Here is a 21,047-nt window from a genome sequence, read left to right as displayed (position 1 = left end):
ACACAGAGCTCCCATCAAAGGTGATGGAGCCCTGTAGATAAGAGGAGAGACGCTGGTGTCACATAAGCGGTGTCTGGTTGACACAAACACGAGGGCTCCGCTGTTGATGGTGTTGATAATATGCTCTATAAAAATGGCTCTCATTAAAAACATGTTATTTATTGCGGTGCGCTGATATTCGGGAGGGAGCAGGTTGTGGTTGTAGGTGTTAGGGGTGGTGGTGGTGTTAGGGGTGGTGGTGGTGGTGTTAGGGGTGGTGGTGGTGTTAGGGGTGGTGGTGTTAGGGGTGGTGGTGTTAGGAGTGGTGGTGGTGGTGTTAGGGGTGGTGGTGGTGGTGATGGTGGTGTTAGGGGTGGTGGTGGTGGTGTTAGGGGTGGTGGTGGTGGTAGTGTTAGGGGTGGTGGTAGTGGTGGTGTTAGGGGTGGTGGTGTTAGGGGTGGTGGTGGTGGTGTTAGGGGTGGTGGTGGTGGTGGTGGTGGTGGTGTTAGGGGTGGTGGTGGTGGTGGTGTTAGGGGTGGTGGTGGTGGTGGTGGTGATGGTGTTAGGGGTGGTGGTAGTGGTGGTGTTAGGGGTGGTGGTGGTGGTGTTAGGGGTGGTGGTGGTGGTGGTGTTAGGGGTGGTGGTGGTGGTGGTGTTGGGGGTGGTGGTGGTGGTGTTATGGGTGGTGGTGGTGGTGGTGTTAGGGGTGGTAGTGGTGGTGTTAGGGGTGGTGGTGGTGGTGTTAGGGGTTGTGGTGGTGGTGTTAGGGGTGGTGGTGGTGGTGGTGTTAGGGGTGGTGATGGTGTTAGGGGTGGTGGTGGTGGTGTTAGGGGTGGTGATGGTGTTAGGGGTGGTGGTGGTGGTGTTAGGGGTGGTGGTGGTGTTTCTTAAGAAGTGGAAGTCTGGTCGTTATTGTGGGCTGGTAGGTCGTTATTGTGGGCAGGTAGGTCATTATTGTGGAGCTGGTAGGTCATTATTGTGGGCAGGTAGGTCATTATTGTGGACTGGTAGGTCATTATTGTGGGCTGGTAGGTCATTATTGTGGGGCTGGTAGGTCATTATTGTGGGCTGGTAGGTCATTATTGTGGGCTGGTAGGTCATTATTGTGGGCTGGTAGGTCGTTATTGTGGGCTGGTAGGTCATTATTGTGGGCTGGTAGGTCATTATTGTGGGGCTGGTAGATCATTATTGTGGGCTGGTAGGTCATTATTGTGGGGCTGGTAGGTCATTATTGTGGGCTGGTAGGTCGTTATTGTGGGGCTGGTAGGTCATTATTGTGGGCTGGTAGGTCATTATTGTGGGCTGGTAGGTCATTATTGTGGGCTGGTAGGTCATTATTGTGGGGCTGGTAGATCATTATTGTGCGCTGGTAGGTCATTATTGTGGGGCTGGTAGGTCATTATTGTGGGCTGGTAGGTCGTTATTGTGGGCTGGTAGGTCATTATTGTGGGCTGGTAGGTCATTATTGTGGGGCTGGTAGATCATTATTGTGGGCTGGTAGGTCATTATTGTGGGGCTGGTAGGTCATTATTGTGGGCTGGTAGGTCGTTATTGTGGGCTGGCTGGTCGTTATTGTGGGCTGGTCGGTCATTATTGTGGACTGGTAGGTCATTATTGTGGGCTGGTAGGTCATTATTGTGGGCTGGTAGGTCATTATTGTGGACTGGTAGGTCATTATTGTGGGCTGGTAGGTCATTATTGTGGACTGGTAGGTCATTATTGTGGGCTGGTAGGTCATTATTGTGGACTGGTAGGTCATTATTGTGGGCTGGTAGGTCATTATTGTGGACTGGTAGGTCATTATTGTGGACTGGTAGGTCATTATTGTGGGCTGGTAGGTCATTATTGTGGACTGGTAGGTCATTATTGTGGGCTGGTAGGTCATTATTGTGGGCTGGTAGGTCATTATTGTGGGCTGGCAGGTCGTTATTGTGGGCTGGTAGGTCATTATTGTGGGCTGGTAGGTCGTTATTGTGGGCTGGCAGGTCGTTATTGTGGGCTGGTAGGTCGTTATTGTGGGCTGGCTGGTCGTTATTGTGGGCTGGTAGGTTGTTATTGTGGGCTGGCAGGTTGTTATTGTGGGCTGGTAGATCGTTATTGTGGGCTGGTAGGTCGTTATTGTGGGCTGGCAGGTCGTTATTGTGGGCTGGTAGCTCATTATCGTGGACTGGCAGGTCGTTATTGTTGGCTGGCAGGTCGTTATTGTGGGCTGGCAGATCGGTATTGTGGGCTGGCAGGTCGTTATTGTGGGCTGGTAGGTCGTTATTGTGGGCTGGCTGGTCGTTATTGTGGACTGGCAGGTCGTTATTGTGGGCTGGTCGGTCGTTATTGTGGGCTGGCAGGTCGTTATTGTGGGCTGGCAGGTCGGTATTGTGGGCTGGCAGGTCGGTATTGTGGGCTGGCAGGTCGTTATTGTGGGCTGGCAGGTCATTATTGTGGGCTGGCAGGTCGTTATTGTGGGCTGGCAGGTCGGTATTGTGGGCTGGCAGGTCGGTATTGTGGGCTGGCAGGTCGTTATTGTGGTCTGGCAGGTCGGTATTGTGGGCTGGCAGGTCGGTATTGTGGGCTGGCAGGTCGTTATTGTGGGCTGGCAGGTCGTTATTGTGGGCTGGTAGGTCGTTATTGTGGGCTGGCTGGTCGTTATTGTGGACTGGCAGGTCGTTATTGTGGGCTGGTCGGTCGTTATTGTGGGCTGGCAGGTCGTTATTGTGGGCTGGCAGGTCGGTATTGTGGGCTGGCAGGTCGGTATTGTGGGCTGGCAGGTCGTTATTGTGGGCTGGCAGGTCGGTATTGTGGGCTGGCAGGTCGGTATTGTGGGCTGGCAGGTCGGTATTGTGGGCTGGCAGGTCGGTATTGTGGGCTGGCAGGTCGGTATTGTGGGCTGGCAGGTCGTTATTGTGGGCTGGCAGGTCGTTATTGTGGGCTGGTCGGTCGGTATTGTGGGCTGGCAGGTAGTTATTGTGGACTAGAGTGATTTAACTATATTAGTGCTAATATACTAATTACCACATAATTGTTAATTTTGGTTGGCTGTAATTAACGTGGTAGGTTAATTACCTATGGTCTAAACACTGCTGGCTGGTTAATTACCTGGATTCTCAGTTTATATAAACATTTTAATTGTACCAACAATATCATGACGAGGGGGGAGGGCAATTGTCTGAATGTTAAATATCAGTATTTATGTTTGTCACTTCAGCACGTATCAGAGTACCGAAATTAACGCAATTATGAATGTTATGTTAATATGATTACTGAGACAACACTAAAATTACCCGGCCTGGTGTTGACGGGTGAATGTTAATGGGCATCGCGGGTATGTTTACAAGGATGATCAAGGCAGTTGTAGATGTTTATCCCTGCGATAACAGGCAGCACAACCACAAGAAATGATGGGCCAGGCAGAACGCTCCACAGAATGGCTAAACTCGACGCAAAACAGTAGTAGTAGTTAGTATATTGAATGTTTAAAACGTCAGTCCACACGCGTTTTGTTCACGTATATGCGTCAACGTGAGTCTCCGGCATGCTGTCCGCGCATGTTTATCTGCGCACCCGTAAGTTCAGTTAAGATAGTTGTCATTAGGCGATGTAACGTAGAACTTAAGGCAATGTAAAGTAGAACTTGAAGCAACAATATGGTAACCTTGAGGGATAACGAAACTGGCCAAGAGTGAGAGTGGTGAGCAACCCGTCCTCTTAAAAATAACGTCACTTTTCGCTCATATGCGCGCTATGGCCAAATTTGGACGTAATTTGAAATGAAATCGACTCACAAAAGTGACGTACTGTTCCGTTTTCTGTTTGAGTCGTCCGGCTTACTCGGCAAGCTTAGAAAAGAAAACTTTCCATTAACGTTTTTCAGACCGTTTTGAAACTTCATGAGAATTTCCTGCCCACCTAACCTATCAGAGGACCCTTAACTTACTGTTGTTGACAAAAAAAATCCCAAATTTATTTTCATTTTTTTCACTTTCAAATTACGTCCATATTCGGCCATACGGGCAAACAGCCAAAAGCGACGTTCTTTTTAAGAGGACAGGTTTTTCACGCGGTGTGCCGAGTCATCGCGTCCTCTGCCTACTTCAAAAGAATATGGACGAATAATAGCTGGGATATACGAGGAAGGGTGCCCAACCACTTGAACCTCGGGGATCGAATGCCAATGCTGCAGGAGGCATTGGCTGTCGCCGTACCGACCAGTCCAAATGCATAGTCCACGGCGCAGTGATTCTGCTCCTGTTGATTGTAATGGCAGAAAGTGATCAAGAATCGCCTTGCACCTGTTATTAATATATTTATTGAAGCGCGCGTCTGAGGTGACCCGAGACGCGTGTTCAAGTCCACCGCATAGTTCCAAAAGATTTTCTCATACATACTGATTTCGTTATACATAATTTTTTGTAAATATAATTTCTTCCAAGCTTTAAACAAAATATTTATAATCAACAGAGATAGGGTATGATCAAATATTTCAATAATTGAACCACAATCGCTCAACAAGAGGCTCAGCATTCAAGATATAAATTAAATATGAATTACCCTTTGTTTAGTGTTTGTGGTTATACAGTAGCCTTCTGTTTACCAAATAGTGCCTTTTATAATTTTTTTTTTTGGCCCAATAAAGTGTCTTTAAGATTGTGATGTAGATAGCTATCAGTTTAGCAATTATATTAACGATGAGAAAATTTCAAGAGGAATTGCCCTAACGGAAACATTAAAAATGTCTTCTTTAATAAACTTAATCATTCCTTAATGTTAAAATTAGAAAGATCAACTTTAAGGGGACATTAAGAAAGGACTGCCTTAATGAGGTTTGCTTTCTTCAAATGTCTTTATGAATGGAATGATTTACAACAACATAACGGAAGGTTTAGAAAATCAATTCACGAATTTTATGTCAATGTACAAAATATAATAATATAGTGAAACGTTTGACAAATAGATCGTAATCATTTTCTGTAGGGTTGGTGGAGGGGGGGGCACGGGGAAAGGGGGGGGGGCTGCAGTTCGGGAATATTGAGGGAACAATTTAACCTTTAGCAAGACTAAGTTAGCAAACAAGCAGCGCGAGTTAGCAGAGTGGGTCGCCAGGGCGGGATCACCCTGGGGACGGAAACAATGGGACGTGCCTTCATGCACTTGCACGGGGATGAAATGTATTTAGCAAGTTGCAATTGGGGGATAATGTATCGACGTGATTGGTGGAGGAGCGTAGTGAGGCCGGGTGGTGGTGGTGTAGCTATGGCAACGTCCTCGGCGTAGCATCACCCCCGCCCCGCCCCGCCCAAACTCTCCCCAGCGAAACCTTTCCCTTCCCCTTCCTGTCCCACCCCGCCCCGCCCCGCCCAAACTCTCCCCAGCGAAACCTTTCCCTTCCCCTTCCTGTCCCGCCCCGCCCAAACTCTCCGCAATCAAACCCTTCCCCCTTCCCGTCCCACCTTGCCCTGCCCCGCTTCACCCTTACAAGCCTTTCCCAACCAAGGACTTCTTCCCCCTCTCCCCTTGCTGCCCTGCCCCGCCCCAACCTCACTCCGCCTTCTGCTGCCCGGCAACTGCCTGTTGTTGATGCGGCCACTACCCGGGCAACCCCTCAATCGATATTTTTGTCAAGCTTTGTGAATAATTAAGGTAAGAATGAGCGGCGCTACGAGACTTGCCGCCACTTATGTGATGGTGATGAAGGGTGTCTTTCTCGGGTGCTAATCCTCCTCCTCCTCACTCCTATTCTCCTTCGTCTCTTCTGAGAATTTGATTTCAGATGGTGGTGGTGGAAGTAAGTAGTTTGACGTGAGTGGTGTAGGTGTGCTGCATTAGTACTGGGTTTGTCCAGCAGGAACGGCACAATAATGTGTGTGTGTGTGTGGATTTTGTGCACTTCTCATATGTCAGCTGGCAAGTGAATAGTCTACTTTGATGACAATGTTTTAACGTGTGTGTGTGTGTGTGTGTGTGTGTGTGTGTGTGTGTGTGTGTGTGTGTGTGTGTGTGTGTGTGTGCGTGCGTGCGTGCGTGTTTCTTATCAATAAAATCGTTTGTGTATTTGTGAAAGTGCTTTCTGATCTGTGTTGGAGTGTAAAATAACAGCAGACTGATTCTCTTGCCTGCTGTCTGTCTGCCTGCCTGCCTGCCTGCCTGTCTGCCTGCCTTGCGCTGCACTGTGTGACTTCCTCTCACCCACGGCCCGACCCTGACTCCTGCTGCGCACCGCCTGCCGTTGCTGCCTCCGTCGGCGTCCTGCGCCCTCCTTCAGGATGAGGGCGTCACCTACATGGTAAGCGCAGGTACCCCTACGCTCGACGCTGACGCCCAAGCCAACCTAGCCCACGCCACACGTGTCTCCCCGGCCACGGTGAGTGACCACCGCCCACACCTGTCCCGACCCACACCTGCCCAGGCTCACATCTGTCCCGACCCCACACCTGCCCAGGCTCACATCTGTCCCGACCCCACACCTGCCTAGGCTCACATCTGTCCCGACCCACACCTGCCTAGGCTCACATCTGTCCCGACCCCACACCTGCCCAGGCTCACATCTGTCCCGACCCCACACCTGCCTAGGCTCACATCTGTCCCGACCCCACACCTGCCCAGGCTCACATCTGTCCCGACCCCACACCTGCCCAGGCTCACATCTGTCCCGACCCACGCCTGCCTAGGCTCACATCTGTCCCGATCCACGTCTGTCCAGGCCCACATCTGTCCCGACCCACACCTGCCCAGGCTCACATCTGCCCCGACCCACGCCTGTCCACGCCCACATCTGTCCCGACCCACGCCTGCCTAGAGCCTACACATCTGTCCTGGCCCACACACGTCAAAGCCCATATCTCTCCCGACAAACACAAGGGGATTGAAGAAATAGAACAGAAGCTAAAGCGATTTTACCAGACTAAAGACATATCCAAATAGAATAGAAAGTCACACAAAAGGTAAGAAAAATCGAATATTCTCTTTCCCATATGCAAAGTTAAAATAAAAAAAAACTTTACCAGTAATAGACCTATACCTCCAACAAATGAGTCATACACAGAAGATAAAGAAGCAAGCAAAATCCTAAAAGAACAGTTCTGTATAAGGACTCTGTTTAGCACCTCAATAAACAACGTGAAAGTGGAAGATCCAGACAACTTTTTTTTGTTTATGAACGATACCCAAAACTCGGACAATATAACTGATATTAACACGAGCTAAGCAAACCTCGAATGATATGGTTTGAGTGCATATGCCCATGCACTCACTCCCGGGTCGCAACTCCTGGAACTCCATATTTATAAAGAAATGCAAAGTACCGTTAATACAAGCGCTCAGCGTTGCGCGGAGAAAAATCCTAGGCAATGGTGAGATACCACAGGCACTTAAATTAGGAGATATAGCTCCCCTACACAAGGGAGGTAGCAAAGCGTTGGCTATAGACCTGTCCCATTAACATCACATAATTAAAGATTTTGAAAGAGTGATCAATATCCAGTTTTATGGAAAACAATGAAATTCATAATCCAGGTCAACATGGATTTAGAGCAGGAGGATCCTACCTTTCACAGTTACTCAACCACTATGATTAAAGCACAGAACCATTATAAGAAAACTAAATGCAGATGTTGTATTCACAGACTTTGCACAGGTATTTGATTACCACAAGACACCAATCCCATTCTCACGCTAACTGGGATATTTGTGATGATCTGAAAGCATATTATGGTTCCACTAATTGTCTACGTGTAAACTGGCAAGTGAACCTTTGTCCTAAGCAGAGAATATTCTCATGTGATAAGTTGTTGGATTAAAATATAAAGTCTATCCTTAACTTGTTTTCTTTGAAAGGCTCTGGAGAATTCGGTTTTCTATAAATTCAATTATAGGCGACACTCCAATAGTTTTTGAATTTCATATTTTATATGTTTGAGAATAATACGCCCTATTAACCTAACGAAACATTATGAAACCTAATGTAACCTTAACCCAACCATGGAGTAACTGTTAGGGTTTTTGTAGTGGTTTCGAAGTGGGTTACCTCCTCCCTTAGGACAGGTTGATACCAGATACAGACAAAAATAAATGACAGCTTTGTGTCATCCAATGCGGACAACACAAAAATCAGCACGAAAATTACTTCTGAAACGAAACTACAAACTGATATCATTAAAATCTTCAATTGGGCAACAGAAAATAATATGATGTTTTAACAGAAAAAAAATCCAGATACTTAGGTATGCTAAAAATACAGAACTTAAACGAAATATAGGGTACAAGATATAACCAGATCTCTTTATGGAAGGAAAACAACATGTAAAGGCTCTGGGGATAATGATGATAGACGACCTAACGTATAGTGAGCATGATAAAGTAAATATAACATCAGCCAGAAAAAGTATAGGATCTATTATGGGAACGTTCAAATCCAGGAATTCCACCACAATGATCTTTCTATACAAAACACTTGTGCTGTCCCGCCTTGAGTACTGCTTGGTATGCACTTTCCCTTTCAAAGCAGGTTAGATTGCTGCTCAGGCTCACATCTGTCCCGACCCTTACCCTTCCAGGCCAACACCTGTCTCGGCTCACACCTGCCCAAACTCATACCTTTCTCGGCTCACACCTGCCCAAACTCATACCCTTCTCGGCCCACACCTGCCCAAACTCATACCCTTCTCGGCCCACACCTGCCCAAACTCATACCTTTCTCGGCTCACACCTGCCCAAACTCATACCCTTCTCGGCCCACACCTGCCCAAACTCATACCTCTCTCGGCTCACACCTGCCTAAGCTCATACCTGTCCAGGCTCATGCTTGCCTAGGTTCACCTCTGCCTAGGCTCACATCTCTTCCAACTTACACCTGCCCAGGCTCGCACTTGTCCTGACCCACATCTGCCCCGGCCCACACCTCCCAGCCCGTCCTCATCAACAAAGGCCAAATGCTTAAGCCAACTGCTACCCCCCCCTGGTTGCAGCTGGTTTATGGTGAATGAAAAACGGTTTACACACGACTCACAAATGATGACATATGTACATTTATCGAGCAGTGCTTCACCGACGTCCTCTGCTCGAATTACATGTCTGTAAACAACCCATCCTCACACTAGGCTATTTACAGCAGCGGCCTTCCTCTCCAGACGCATTCATCAAACTGCTTTTCATTCATAAACAGGGGGTTCGGCAGCTGGATCAACGAGCTTGAATCTTTGTACTCAAGTCCATTACTTTAGTAGTACTCTACTCAAGTACTTGTACTTGTAGAGTACTCAAGTACTCTACTCAAGTACATTGCAACTCAAGTCCATTACATCCAGCGGTCGACCCCACAGACACATTCATAATTTTTTACATGCTGTTCATTCAAAACGGGAATTTTCTTAAATATAAATTAATATTTTAATATATTAGCATATTGTGCATATATATAGACATAGGTTAGGTTAGGTGATTAGCTTCTGTTGGCGATTATTTGTATTTGTAGTATATGGGTGAAGCATTTACAACATTGTGGTTCGAACAAAATTCGTCAGTGATGCACTTGTTCCGGAAGTGTTCGAACAAAATCAATTGTGAGTCGTGTGTAAACCGCTTTTCATTCATAAACAGGGGGTTTGGCGGGTACATTGACTCACTTTTGGGTCTGTTTGGAGGACGGGCTGCTATAAACAGCCCATCCTCGTAAACAAAGGCCAAAGTCCATTCCATGTACCCGCCAAACCCCCTGTTTATGAATGGAAAAACGGTTTACATACAACTCACAATTCAACCCGTCCTTAGACCAGTACAATCCATCCAGCGGTCGACCTCAAAGACGTATTCATAAATTGTTCACAATAGGTTTTGTAAATCACAGAGATTATACCTTATTAGAGAGGAAAGATATTCATATTTTAAACAAGGTTTCTTAGCCGACGCTCTCCCTATCGAAGAGAACTACGACCATTCAAAGATCAATGTCAATTTAATCTGGATATTGAAATAAACAAAGTTTTCTATGTCATCATAAAGACAGAAATATAAGCTGCATGTTAAGACTGTAACTATAGGCCATCAAGTAACTATAAAAAGGCATATATCTTCACTTTCACTTCAGTTATATTTACGCCAAAGTCTTAACATGCAGCTTATATTTCTCTCTTTATGATGACATAGAAAACTTCGTTTATTACAATATCTAGGTTAAATTAACATTGATCTTTGAAAGGTCGTAGTTCCATTCGATAGGGATGGAATTCGATAGAAATCTTGTTTAAAATATGAATATCTTTACTCTCTAATAAGGTATAATCACTGTGATGGATTCACAAAAACTATTTTATCTCTGCTTCTCTGATAACATATACAAATATAATCTTTATCTGTGAATCTCTATAATATATATATATATATATATATATATATATATATATATATATATATATTGTGACGGTAACGCGTTGGTGTTCGGCTGTTTAAGGCTAGGGGTATGGCCTCGTCACATAGTTATAAAAAAAATAGAAAAACTGGAACTTCGTCTGTGGTAAGGTAAGGAGAAGACACACAAAACACAAGTAAACTTTAACAATGAAATTTTAATTACGTTAAATAAATCAAAACATGAAAATAATGCACAAACAAATATGTATAATAAAATCAATCAATCAAAATAATAAGAATACTTAAATGACACAATGAAAAGTTACGTTAAGGCAAAATAATAAGAAGTGCAACACAAAAGTTAAGTGGGAGGTGCTGGAATATTGGCTTAAAGCCACCACCTCTCTCAGTACACGCTAACGTCTAGCTGGGAGGAGTGCTGGCTACGAAAGCACGGAACATTCTGAGGACTGATGTTGGGGCGACCCCAGACATCAGGTAGTATTGGGGCGAGTGCAGGTGCAGCCAGACCGGCGACCAATCAGCGGAGCCGTAGCGATCAACGGGTAGTTTGGTGGTTGGAGTTCGAACAGGTGGCTGGATGCATACGTTTCTGCTCACCCTGGCAAGCCTTGCTGGTGCTGGTGTTGTTGTCGTTGTTTGACATTTCTTCCATAGTCTTTTATATAATTGTGACGACGTAATTATGAAGGGAAGAGCAGGCTCAATCTCTTGAAGGAGATTATCGTCACAACTCTCCCCCGAAGCCTGCGGTTCTGGAAGAAGTACGTCGTTATGTGGTGGAGTAATGGATGGAGTCGCTTCTACTTCATAAACTCTGGAGAGGGCATCGGCTATGGTGTTGTCAGAACCCTTGATATAGCGTGTCTCCAGGTTGAATTTCTGCAGGTAGCAAGCCCATAGTAGAAGACGTTGAGATGAGAAGTGGGCGTGCTGCAGGAGGTGTAGGGTGGTGTGGTCCGTATTGATGGTGGACCGAGCACTTTTCAGGTGTGGAGTGAAGTGCTGAAGCTTCAGGATGAGGAAGAGTAGCTCCTTGCCAATTGTTCCGTAGATCCTTGTAGCAGTAGTCGCTGACAGGTGTATTCTTCTCGCCTCGTTGCTGCATCACGACACCACCCACGTCGGTACCATTGGCGTCGACATGGAGGATGAAGGGCTTATCTGACGAGGTGAGAGTGGAATTAGAAGAGGGCATAGGAGCACGATTATTATCCTGAAAGCATTTGGGAAGATCATTAAGGATTTTGGAATTAGAAAGCGCCGACTCCTTGTCAGTGCTTTCGGGAGAAGAAGCCGGGATGGTCTCACTGTGGATGTAGGGTTCTGTGAAGGTAGAACAATTAATCAAGACAGTGGGAGGAGTACCATTATATTGCTTCAGGAGGTTGACGTGGCACAGCTGGGTCTTCCGCCGCCTATCTGGAGTCTCTATCACATAATTATTATTATTCCTGCACTCTTTGACGCAGTAGGGTCCTGAAAATCTGTTTTGTAAAGGTGAACCTGGGATAGGGAAATAAGCAAGGACGAAGTCTCCCGGCTTGAATTTTCTTACTTTGCTGGTCTGGTCGTAATGAGTCTTCATTCTCACCTGGGCTTTCAATAGATTATCATGGGCAAAGCGGTGGACTCTCTCTAGAATGTGCTGAAGGTTTTGAAGAAACTGGGGCACATTCTGATGCTCACTGAAGGTGGCATCTCTGAGAGAGTCTTTGAAAGCCTTAAGGGGAGTACGGCACTTACGGCCGTAGAGCATCTCATAAGGAGATACTCCTAGGGACTCATTGGGGAGACTTCTGAAAATACACATTATTAGGTCAATCTGCTTATCCCAATCCTTTGAGGTTTCACTACAAAACTTTTTCAAGAGTGCTTTGATGGTCTGATGACTACGTTCAAGAGAACCCTGTGAAGCAGGATGATAGGGGCTGGACAATACCTGTTTGATGTTGAACTCCTCCAGTGTCCTTTTGAAGAGATCACTGGTGAAGTTGGTGCCACAGTCACTTTGAATCTCCCTGGGAAATCCGTATTGAGTGAAGATCTTCAATAGATGTTTGATAACCGTAGCAGCCGTGATGTTCTTCACTGGAACTGCTATGGGAAATCTGGTGGTAGGACACAGGATGGTTAGGATGTAGGCGTTACCTGAACTGGTCCGAGGTAAAGGACCAACACAGTCTATTATGAGTCTGTGGAAAGGTTCCGCAGGCACCTGTATGGGAATCAGTGGTGCTCTGGGAATGGAGACGTTCGGTTTGCCTGCCCTCTGACATGTATGACACTGTTTTACGTACTGTTTGACGTTGTTTACCATACCTGGCCAGTAGTAGTCTTGACGAATCCCATGGTAAGTCTTGTTGAAGCCGTAGTGGGAGAATGCTCCGTGGGCCAGGTGTAGAATAGTGGGCCGCAGGCTGGTGGGAATCACAAGTTGTTCGGTGTTGGCCCAATCGTCGTCCTCCTTCAGTTTACTGGGTCTATATCTGCGGTAGAGCAAGTCGTTCTCTAGGAAGAACCCAGGAATACTGTCGGGTTGAGTCTCAGCCTGGAAAAACAATGGTGTTAAAGTAAGATCTTCCCTCTGCAACTTACGGAACTCCAACTTGGTCAGATGCGGGGGTAGTTTCTGAGGGTCTTGAGGGACAGCGGTAGCAGTAGAGTCAGCTGGCTGTGGACGTGCGGCTTGTGCACGGGTGGTCACGAGAACCGGAGGAGAAACATCATCACTCTCTTGAACCTCTGCTGGAACATACTCGAGAATAGGATTTATTGGCACAGAGTTACACACCTGGGGTTTGTCCATGACGATCAGGTTGGTCGGTTGCAGGTCTTCTGCCAAGTCGTTGCCTAGGAGAAGTTGCACTCCAGGCATGGGAAAAGGCTTTTCCCTGACGGCGACTTGGACTTCCCCGTTCACGTAGGGACAATTCAGGTGGACTCTGGCGAGAGGGTATGGAGTGGTAGCAGTGAGGTCAGTGATGAAGACTGTTTCCCCGGTGTAGACTATGTTGGGCACAGCCGACTTCAAGATGATCGATTGTAGAGCCGCTGTGTCCCTCAAGATCTTCAATTTGAAACGTCCCTCCGGATTTGAACCGTTGGCAGAGACAGTTCCAGTATACAGGTGGTTACTGAAAAGAGAAAGATCATTAACATCAACACCAACATTCATCACAGGCTTACCGGACTTAGGAGGAGTTGGTTTGGGTCGTTGTTGGTCAGTGGTTCCCTTGTATTGAGACTTACCACACTTGTCTATGGTATGTCCATAGAGTCTACAATACTTGCAGTACAGTTGTGAACCAGCTTGATCGGGGCTCACCTTCTCGTAACTGTACCACGACTTCTTACTGGAGGATGGTTCAGGTGTCAGCCGGTGGATGAGGCTGTAAGTGTCAGCCGACTTAGCACACTTCAGGTAGTCGGTTTCTTCTTTATCTGCTAAGTAGAGGCGGACAGGAGGCGGCACACGTCTCAAGAATTCTTCAACAAGCATCAGGTTGACGAGTTCTGTAAAAGTAGAGACATGTGCTGCTTCCAGCCATTTCATGAAATACCTCCGTTTCGTGTTAGCAAACTCGAGGAAGGTAGTGGTACTTGCCTTCAGGTGGTCACGGAATTTCCTTCTATAACTTTCAGTAGAGAGGAGGTAGGCGTCCAACACTGCTTGTTTCAGAGTGTAGTAGTCATTCTCAGACGCCAAAGTACTGAGTGTGACTGCAGCTCTACCTGTAAGATGGACTCTGAGAAGTGTGGCCCATTGGTCGACAGGCCAACTGAGTTGATTAGCAAGGGTTTCAAAGGTGGTAAAAAACACATCAACTTCTGCTTCTACAAAGGATGGCATTAACTTACTTGCATGTGATATATTAAAACTGACGGGAAGATTGGCAGTAGCTTGTTGGCGTTGAGTGAAGTGTGAAGTTTCCAAGGCGATTTCACGTTGACGACACTCTAGAGCCAGAGTTGCTTGTTGCTTGTCATGTTCGCGTTGTATTTCCAACTCGCGTTGTTTTGTTTCAAGCTGTACTCTCTCACGTTCATGGAGCAAGGCGACCTCACGTTCGTGGAGGGCGAGTCCACGTTCGTGTTCTTCTCTCCTCAAGGCAGCTTCGCGTTCTTGTTCTTCCCTTCGTATGGTAGCTGCTTCTCTTTGCTGCTCACGTTCAATCTTAGCCAGCTCTAGTTTAAGTTTCATCGTAGCCAAGTCAGTTTTCTCTGCAATATAGTAAGTTTCATGAGTTTCAGAGTCTATCTTACCTTGCTCTAAATAGTAATCCAGCAACAGGTTGTGTAGGTCATTTTTGTTGGCTTGGTAGGGAACTTCTAGTTGATACTCATGTGCAAGAGTTTGTAGTTCAGTCCTCTTGGCACGACTCAAAGTCCCTATTTCACCTGCTGGATTTGCACGGAAAGTTTGGAGACGAAACATGGTGAAATTAGCAAATAAAGGTACACGAATGTTCAATAATGAAATGTCAGAAACAGGACAACGTGGCAACTGGTACCTATCCTGTGTGATCTTTAACAATTAACGTTAAGTGAAAGATATTAAATTAAATCAAGGGCGCAGGAAATCTTGTACCCGGTACTCATGTAAGAGAATAAGGGCAAGAAAATCCTACTAACAAATGAAACAAAGTTTCGAAAACAAATGAAACAGTTAAATGCTTCAAAAGTAAAATTGGTAGTCCAAGGATGTAGGCATACCTTGCCAAGTCTCTATAGGACATAAAGCAAGTTTTTCCCACTGAATTTAATATGACACTTACAGAATTAGCGAACTTTTGTGCTCTGAAAAAATAAGCTAATTCCCTACCGTTGTATGTATCATCATCTCTGACTGACGTGTAGGGGTGCGAGGTGTCAACTGGTGACGAGAACTGCTGCTGAGGTCCCAATTCAGCAACTAAAGTTCGAGCTAGAGGAACTATGGCCCTCTTTGTCCTCCTACAGTCAGATTGCAGAAGATTGGGTACTCTTGACCCGGGGCAGACCACAGTACCAGGGTACCAATATGATGATCTGTCAGAATGAGAAATATTCAAGGGACATAGATGGTAAATACGAGTAATAACAAGGAGGGAGAGATGACCAATTAAGAGTATGACTGCGGCCTACAGTCACCACGTAATCCAAAGTTGTCTCACCTTCACTATATGTTACTCTCGTAATGCACAATACACCGCACCTTATAAAAAATGAAATTGAATGAAAAATGGTAAAGCTACGTTAACAGAGTTAAATACGCTTACCATAAATTACCACTTGGCACCAGTACCTGAGTGAAGCTCCTAGGACAGGCCCCCATATAACTTGTGACGGTAACGCGTTGGTGTTCGGCTGTTTAAGGCTAGGGGTATGGCCTCGTCACATAGTTATAAAAAAAATAGAAAAACTGGAACTTCGTCTGTGGTAAGGTAAGGAGAAGACACACAAAACACAAGTAAAACTTTAACAATGAAATTTTAATTACGTTAAATAAATCAAAACATGAAAATAATGCACAAACAAATATGTATAATAAAATCAATGAATCAAAATAATAAGAATACTTAAATGACACAATGAAAAGTTACGTTAAGGCAAAATAACAAGAAGTGCAACACAAAAGTTAAGTGGGAGGTGCTGGAATATTGGCTTAAAGCCACCACCTCTCTCAGTACACGCTAACGTCTAGCTGGGAGGAGTGCTGGCTACGAAAGCACGGAACATTCTGAGGACTGATGTTGGGGCGACCCCAGACATCAGGTAGTATTGGGGCGAGTGCAGGTGCAGCCAGACCGGCGACCAATCAGCGGAGCCGTAGCGATCAACGGGTAGTTTGGTGGTTGGAGTTCGAACAGGTGGCTGGATGCATACGTTTCTGCTCACCCTGGCAAGCCTTGCTGGTGCTGGTGTTGTTGTCGTTGTTTGACATTTCTTCCATAGTCTTTTATATAATTGTGACGACGTAATTATGAAGGGAAGAGCAGGCTCAATCTCTTGAAGGAGATTATCGTCACAATATATATATATATATATATATATATATATATATATATATATATATATATATATATATAATATCTATCTATCTATCTATCTCAGAGAGCGTGTAGGATTCGGTGTTCTATGAGCGAAAAGGACATGAGTAGTTTAAGTAGCGAACACATACCAACGAATAACGTTAGTATCAATATGACAAAATTATTGTCCTGTGGATTTGCTTTAACTTCCAAACACGATTTTTAAAGTAAATATTAAATATTTTGTGTCTATTTATGAAATATATTATTATAAATGCGCATTGTACTTGTTAATATCACCAATTAAATTTGCGACAATTTGAGCCAAGAAGTGCGACGACTAGATCACTGTGTACGGGAGGCTGCTATGCCAGCAAACACTCTCCAGGCGACCATATATCTTAGATAAGTCGCTCCACAACATTGTCGCTTGGACCGTCGACTTCCTATGGCGTCACCTACTACATATTTACTCCTAATTTCGTTATGCAATTAAATTATTTTAGAATAAAAATAGGTTTTATCATGTTCTGCATTCAGCACCAACATTATAGTGAGTAAATATACCATATTTCTTCATTACTTACGTAATGCTAGCAGGATTTGGGGGATTTAGGTAGATTTGGGTAATTCTATGGACCCCTAACGGGGTAATAGGAGATGAAGTCCTTCACGAAACTGGCAGAGAGAAAGATCTAGGAGTTGATATCACGCCAGACCTGTCTCCTGAAGCTCACATCAAAAGAATAACATCAGCGGCGAATGCCAGACTGGCTAACATTAGAACTGCCTTCAAGAACCTGTGTAAGGAATCCTTCAGAACCTTGTATACCACATTTGTAAGGCCAATCCTGGAGTATGCGGCCCCAGCATGGAGCCCGTACCTTGTCAAGCACAAGACGAAGTTGGAGAAAGTTTAGAGGTATGCCACTAGGCTAGTCCCAGAACCAAGAAGCATGAGTTACGAGGATAAAGATAAAGGTAGATAAAGAACAATTATTTAACATGAGTGGTACTCCCACAAGGGGACATAGGTGGAAACTGAGAACCCATATGACCCACAGATACATTATTTCATTGTGTAGGGGGACAGACAGCCCTAGTGAATCTATACATGTAGACTTATATCATTGTGTAGGAGGACAGGCAGCCCTAGTGAATCTATACATGTAGACTTATATCATTGTGTAGGGGGACAGGCAGCCCGAGTGAATCTATACACGTAGCCTTATATCGACGTCCCCCCTCCCCCCCAAAGGTTGAATTACTGACCCTTCCCAGGATGCAACCCCCACAACAAGCTAACTAACTACCAGGTACCTACTTACTGCTAGGTGAACGGCCGCATTAGGTAATAGGAAATTTGCCAAACACTTTCTGTCCCTACTGGAATTCACGAGAATGAGTAGAGAACGAACCCGACTGTACTACTGGGACACCCTGTTCTGTTGGGAACCTCTGGCCCACGTTCCGAAGCTCAACTTGATTATAATATATATTTATATATTTCCAATCCAACTATATATTTATTTATTTATATACAAGAAGGTACATTGGGGGTCAAGAGAGTACATAGCAATGATGATTTTACATTCTTGGCAGGTGCATGGAATGGACTTTGGCTTTTGTTTATGAGAATGAATTGCATAATTAACGACGTCCGAACACTTCCAGAACAAGTGCTTCGCTGACAACTTTTGTTCAAACCACAACGTGGTAAATGTTCACCCGCGTACTACAAATGTGTAATCGCCAACAGAACTTGAACACCTAACCTAACCAATGCCTAAGTATGCACAGTAAATAACAATATTAATTATATTTGAGACAATTTCTGTTTTGAATGAACAGCATGTTAAAATTGATGAGTGTATCGTTGGGGTCGACCGCTGGATAGAATAGACTTGGTCTGAGGACGGGTTGCTGTAAATGCCTCACCCACCTAAACAAACCTAATAATAATACTGTAATAATTTATATATGAGAACAAACCGTTTTTATTGCGCACTATGTTAAAATTGATGAACGAGTCTCGGCATTCATCAATTTATACTGTGCGGCCGCTCCTCTAACGAGCCTAGCCTGAGGACGGGTTGCATGCTCACACTTGTCCTGACCCACACCTGCCAAGACTCACACCTGCTTAGGCCCACAACCCCCCCTCCCCCCCCCAAAAAAAAAACTCACATCGATCCCAACCTACACCTTTCCAGACTCACACTTATCCCGAATCACACCTGACTAGGCTGACACCTGCCCACGCCCAACCTGACCTGACCCGCATTTGTGTAGGTGCTTGACCAGACCCAACCTTACCTCACTCTTACCCGTCCCTTCCCCTGACTTTGGTTAAAAAAAAAACTCATTACATATAACTTCATAACAGCATTACAAAATAAAGTACGGTACAGTATTTTAATGTTTATTAATTAATATATGTAATTGTAAAATGACACAAGTAGAGTTGAGAGTTTGTGATGTTGAGGGGGTGATGCTGTTAATTAAGATGCGGTTGGTGCGTGTACAGGTGCAGTGGCTGATGGACAACTACGAGACGGCCGAGGGTGTGAGTCTGCCCAGGTCGACCCTCTACAACCACTACCTCCGTCACTGTGCTGACCATAAGCTCGACCCCGTCAACGCTGCCTCCTTCGGCAAGCTCATCCGAAGTGTCTTCCTCGGCCTCCGAACTCGTCGCCTCGGCACCAGGTACCCGCCGCCCCTTCCTTTATACCTCACCTCTTGTGCCCTATAGTGGTACCAGGTACCCCCCCTCATACTTCACCCATTCTCTCCTGTACTGACACCAGGTTCTCCCTCATACCTCAGCCTTTCTCCCCCTATACTGGTATCAGGTACTGCTCATACCTCATCCCCATCCCCTTATACTGGTACCTCATACATCCTTGTACATCATCCCTCCTACCCCCATTCCCTATATTGGCCACCAGGTACACTCTCATACTTCACAAATCCGGTGAAGAAGATATCAACCCAAGTGAGAACACCTAACAAACATTCGGATTGGATGCCGCTAGGTTCACAAAGTAAATAGGTAAACACAGGTTCACAGAGTTACAGACCACCAGTACAAGTTACCAAGTAATGTCATAGAAGCAAACTCTTTGGAAAGTTTCAGGCATTGATTAGGAAAATATGAATGGGAGCTGGTCTAGTCATGACCCTAATACACTGCTGAACCAGCATTTGGCTTTGGCCGCTTCAATTTATAAGCAGACATTGAGAGTTTTTTATTTTATAACTTTTATTCATTTTAGGTTTTGGTCAGCTGATTCTGCCCCATTTTTCAAATGTGACTTGCAAAGTTGAATTGAGTACTGTATTGACTAATTTTTTAGGTACTGAACAGAGACTGGAGTGGGGTGAGGGACAGTATGCCAAGGACTGGAAAAACAATCCTTAATTCAAATACCATTGGTTCAAACTATTTCAAATGAGAGATCCTGCAATAATCTTAATTTGTCAAAGTTCTTTTTAATTTCTTAAATATGTAATTTGTTCTTGACCCTACCGGATCTTCTTGAGGTTATTTTGAGATGATTTCGGGGCTTAGCGTCCCTGTGGCCCGGTCCTCGACCAGACCTCCTTTTGTTACATATCCCCAGGAAACAACCCGTAGCAGCTGTCTAACTCCCTGGTACCTATTTACTGCTAGGTAACAGGCATCAGGGTGAATGAAACTCTGCCCAATTGTTTCAGCCTCCACTGGGGATCGAACCCGGAACCTCAGGACTATGAATCTGAAGTGCTGTCCACTCAGCTGTCAGGCCTACATTGAACATAAATTCTGAAACTGTTTCTTTTTCCATATAGATCAGTAGTTCATCATGCTAAGATTTGTTATCTTTTAATTCTTTCAGGGGTAACAGCAAGTATCATTATTATGGCATTCGTGTGAAACCATCATCCCCACTTGTTAATATAAATGATGATGGCAGTCCTATCTCACTGCGTCAGCAGCCCTCGGCGACTCATGTAAAAAAGAACAGCCAACAACAGCTCCAGCAGCAGCAGCAGCAGCAACAACAACAGCAAAGCCAAGGTGTACAAAATCAGCAAGGCAAGGGTGTAACGTCAAGCATGCAGAAAAATAGTGACACCCACTACGATTCACATACTCAAGTTCCTGCTGAGGCATCCCCACAGGTATCTGCAGGGACATCCTTTTTAACATATTGCTTTTTTAACTTTCAGTACAATTTATTTTAAATCCCCTGAAGTTTTTACTAACAGAAGAATTTGTAATAAAGAAATTGCATTCATATCCTTAAAAATTGCCCATAGTCACAATTTATTTGATGTTACACTGCTGTAAATTAATGGGTTTGAATTTTCAGACTCTTCAAAACCAACAGTACCTTGGTGATATTAGCCAAGCTGTGCCTATGTTCGGGGAAGTAGATTTTGGAACAACTCCTCTGCCAGCGGGGGTGACAAGACCACACCTGCACACATTTACTGTGCTTTACAGGGAACATTGTGAAACTATTTTGGAAGCTGTTTATAATCTCCAGGTATTATTATATTTGTACTGCATGTTTAAATTGATTTATTACAGAATTTGCTATCTTTTTAATGTACTGCTGTATAAGAATACTTGATTTAGCAATTAAAGGTTATGTTACATAGCAATTTTCATGTCACACTATAACTATTGAGTATAAGCAATTATTTTTC

The 21,047-nt window shown here is 44.9% G+C and overlaps 1 protein-coding gene across 3 annotated transcripts in view; it reads left to right on the top strand.

Moving 5' to 3' along the window:
- The window catches only part of LOC123759301 (DNA-binding protein RFX2), a 236,900-nt gene that overhangs the window by 195,459 nt on the left and 20,394 nt on the right, over positions 1-21,047 (top strand). For all 3 annotated transcript variants that reach the window (XM_069335036.1, XM_069335037.1, XM_069335038.1), the window contains 4 exons: positions 6,233-6,331; positions 18,877-19,058; positions 20,231-20,516; positions 20,708-20,884. In XM_069335036.1, coding sequence (XP_069191137.1) covers positions 6,233-6,331; positions 18,877-19,058; positions 20,231-20,516; positions 20,708-20,884 — 744 coding nt within the window. The remainder of the gene's footprint in view (positions 1-6,232; positions 6,332-18,876; positions 19,059-20,230; positions 20,517-20,707; positions 20,885-21,047) is intronic.

The sequence above is a fragment of the Procambarus clarkii genome, chromosome 32 (assembly GCF_040958095.1).
Source record: "Procambarus clarkii isolate CNS0578487 chromosome 32, FALCON_Pclarkii_2.0, whole genome shotgun sequence".
Classification (NCBI taxonomy): Eukaryota; Metazoa; Arthropoda; class Malacostraca; order Decapoda; family Cambaridae; genus Procambarus; species Procambarus clarkii.
The sequence above is the reverse complement of the archived record's forward strand: the minus strand, read 5'-3'. Positions and strand labels throughout refer to the sequence as shown.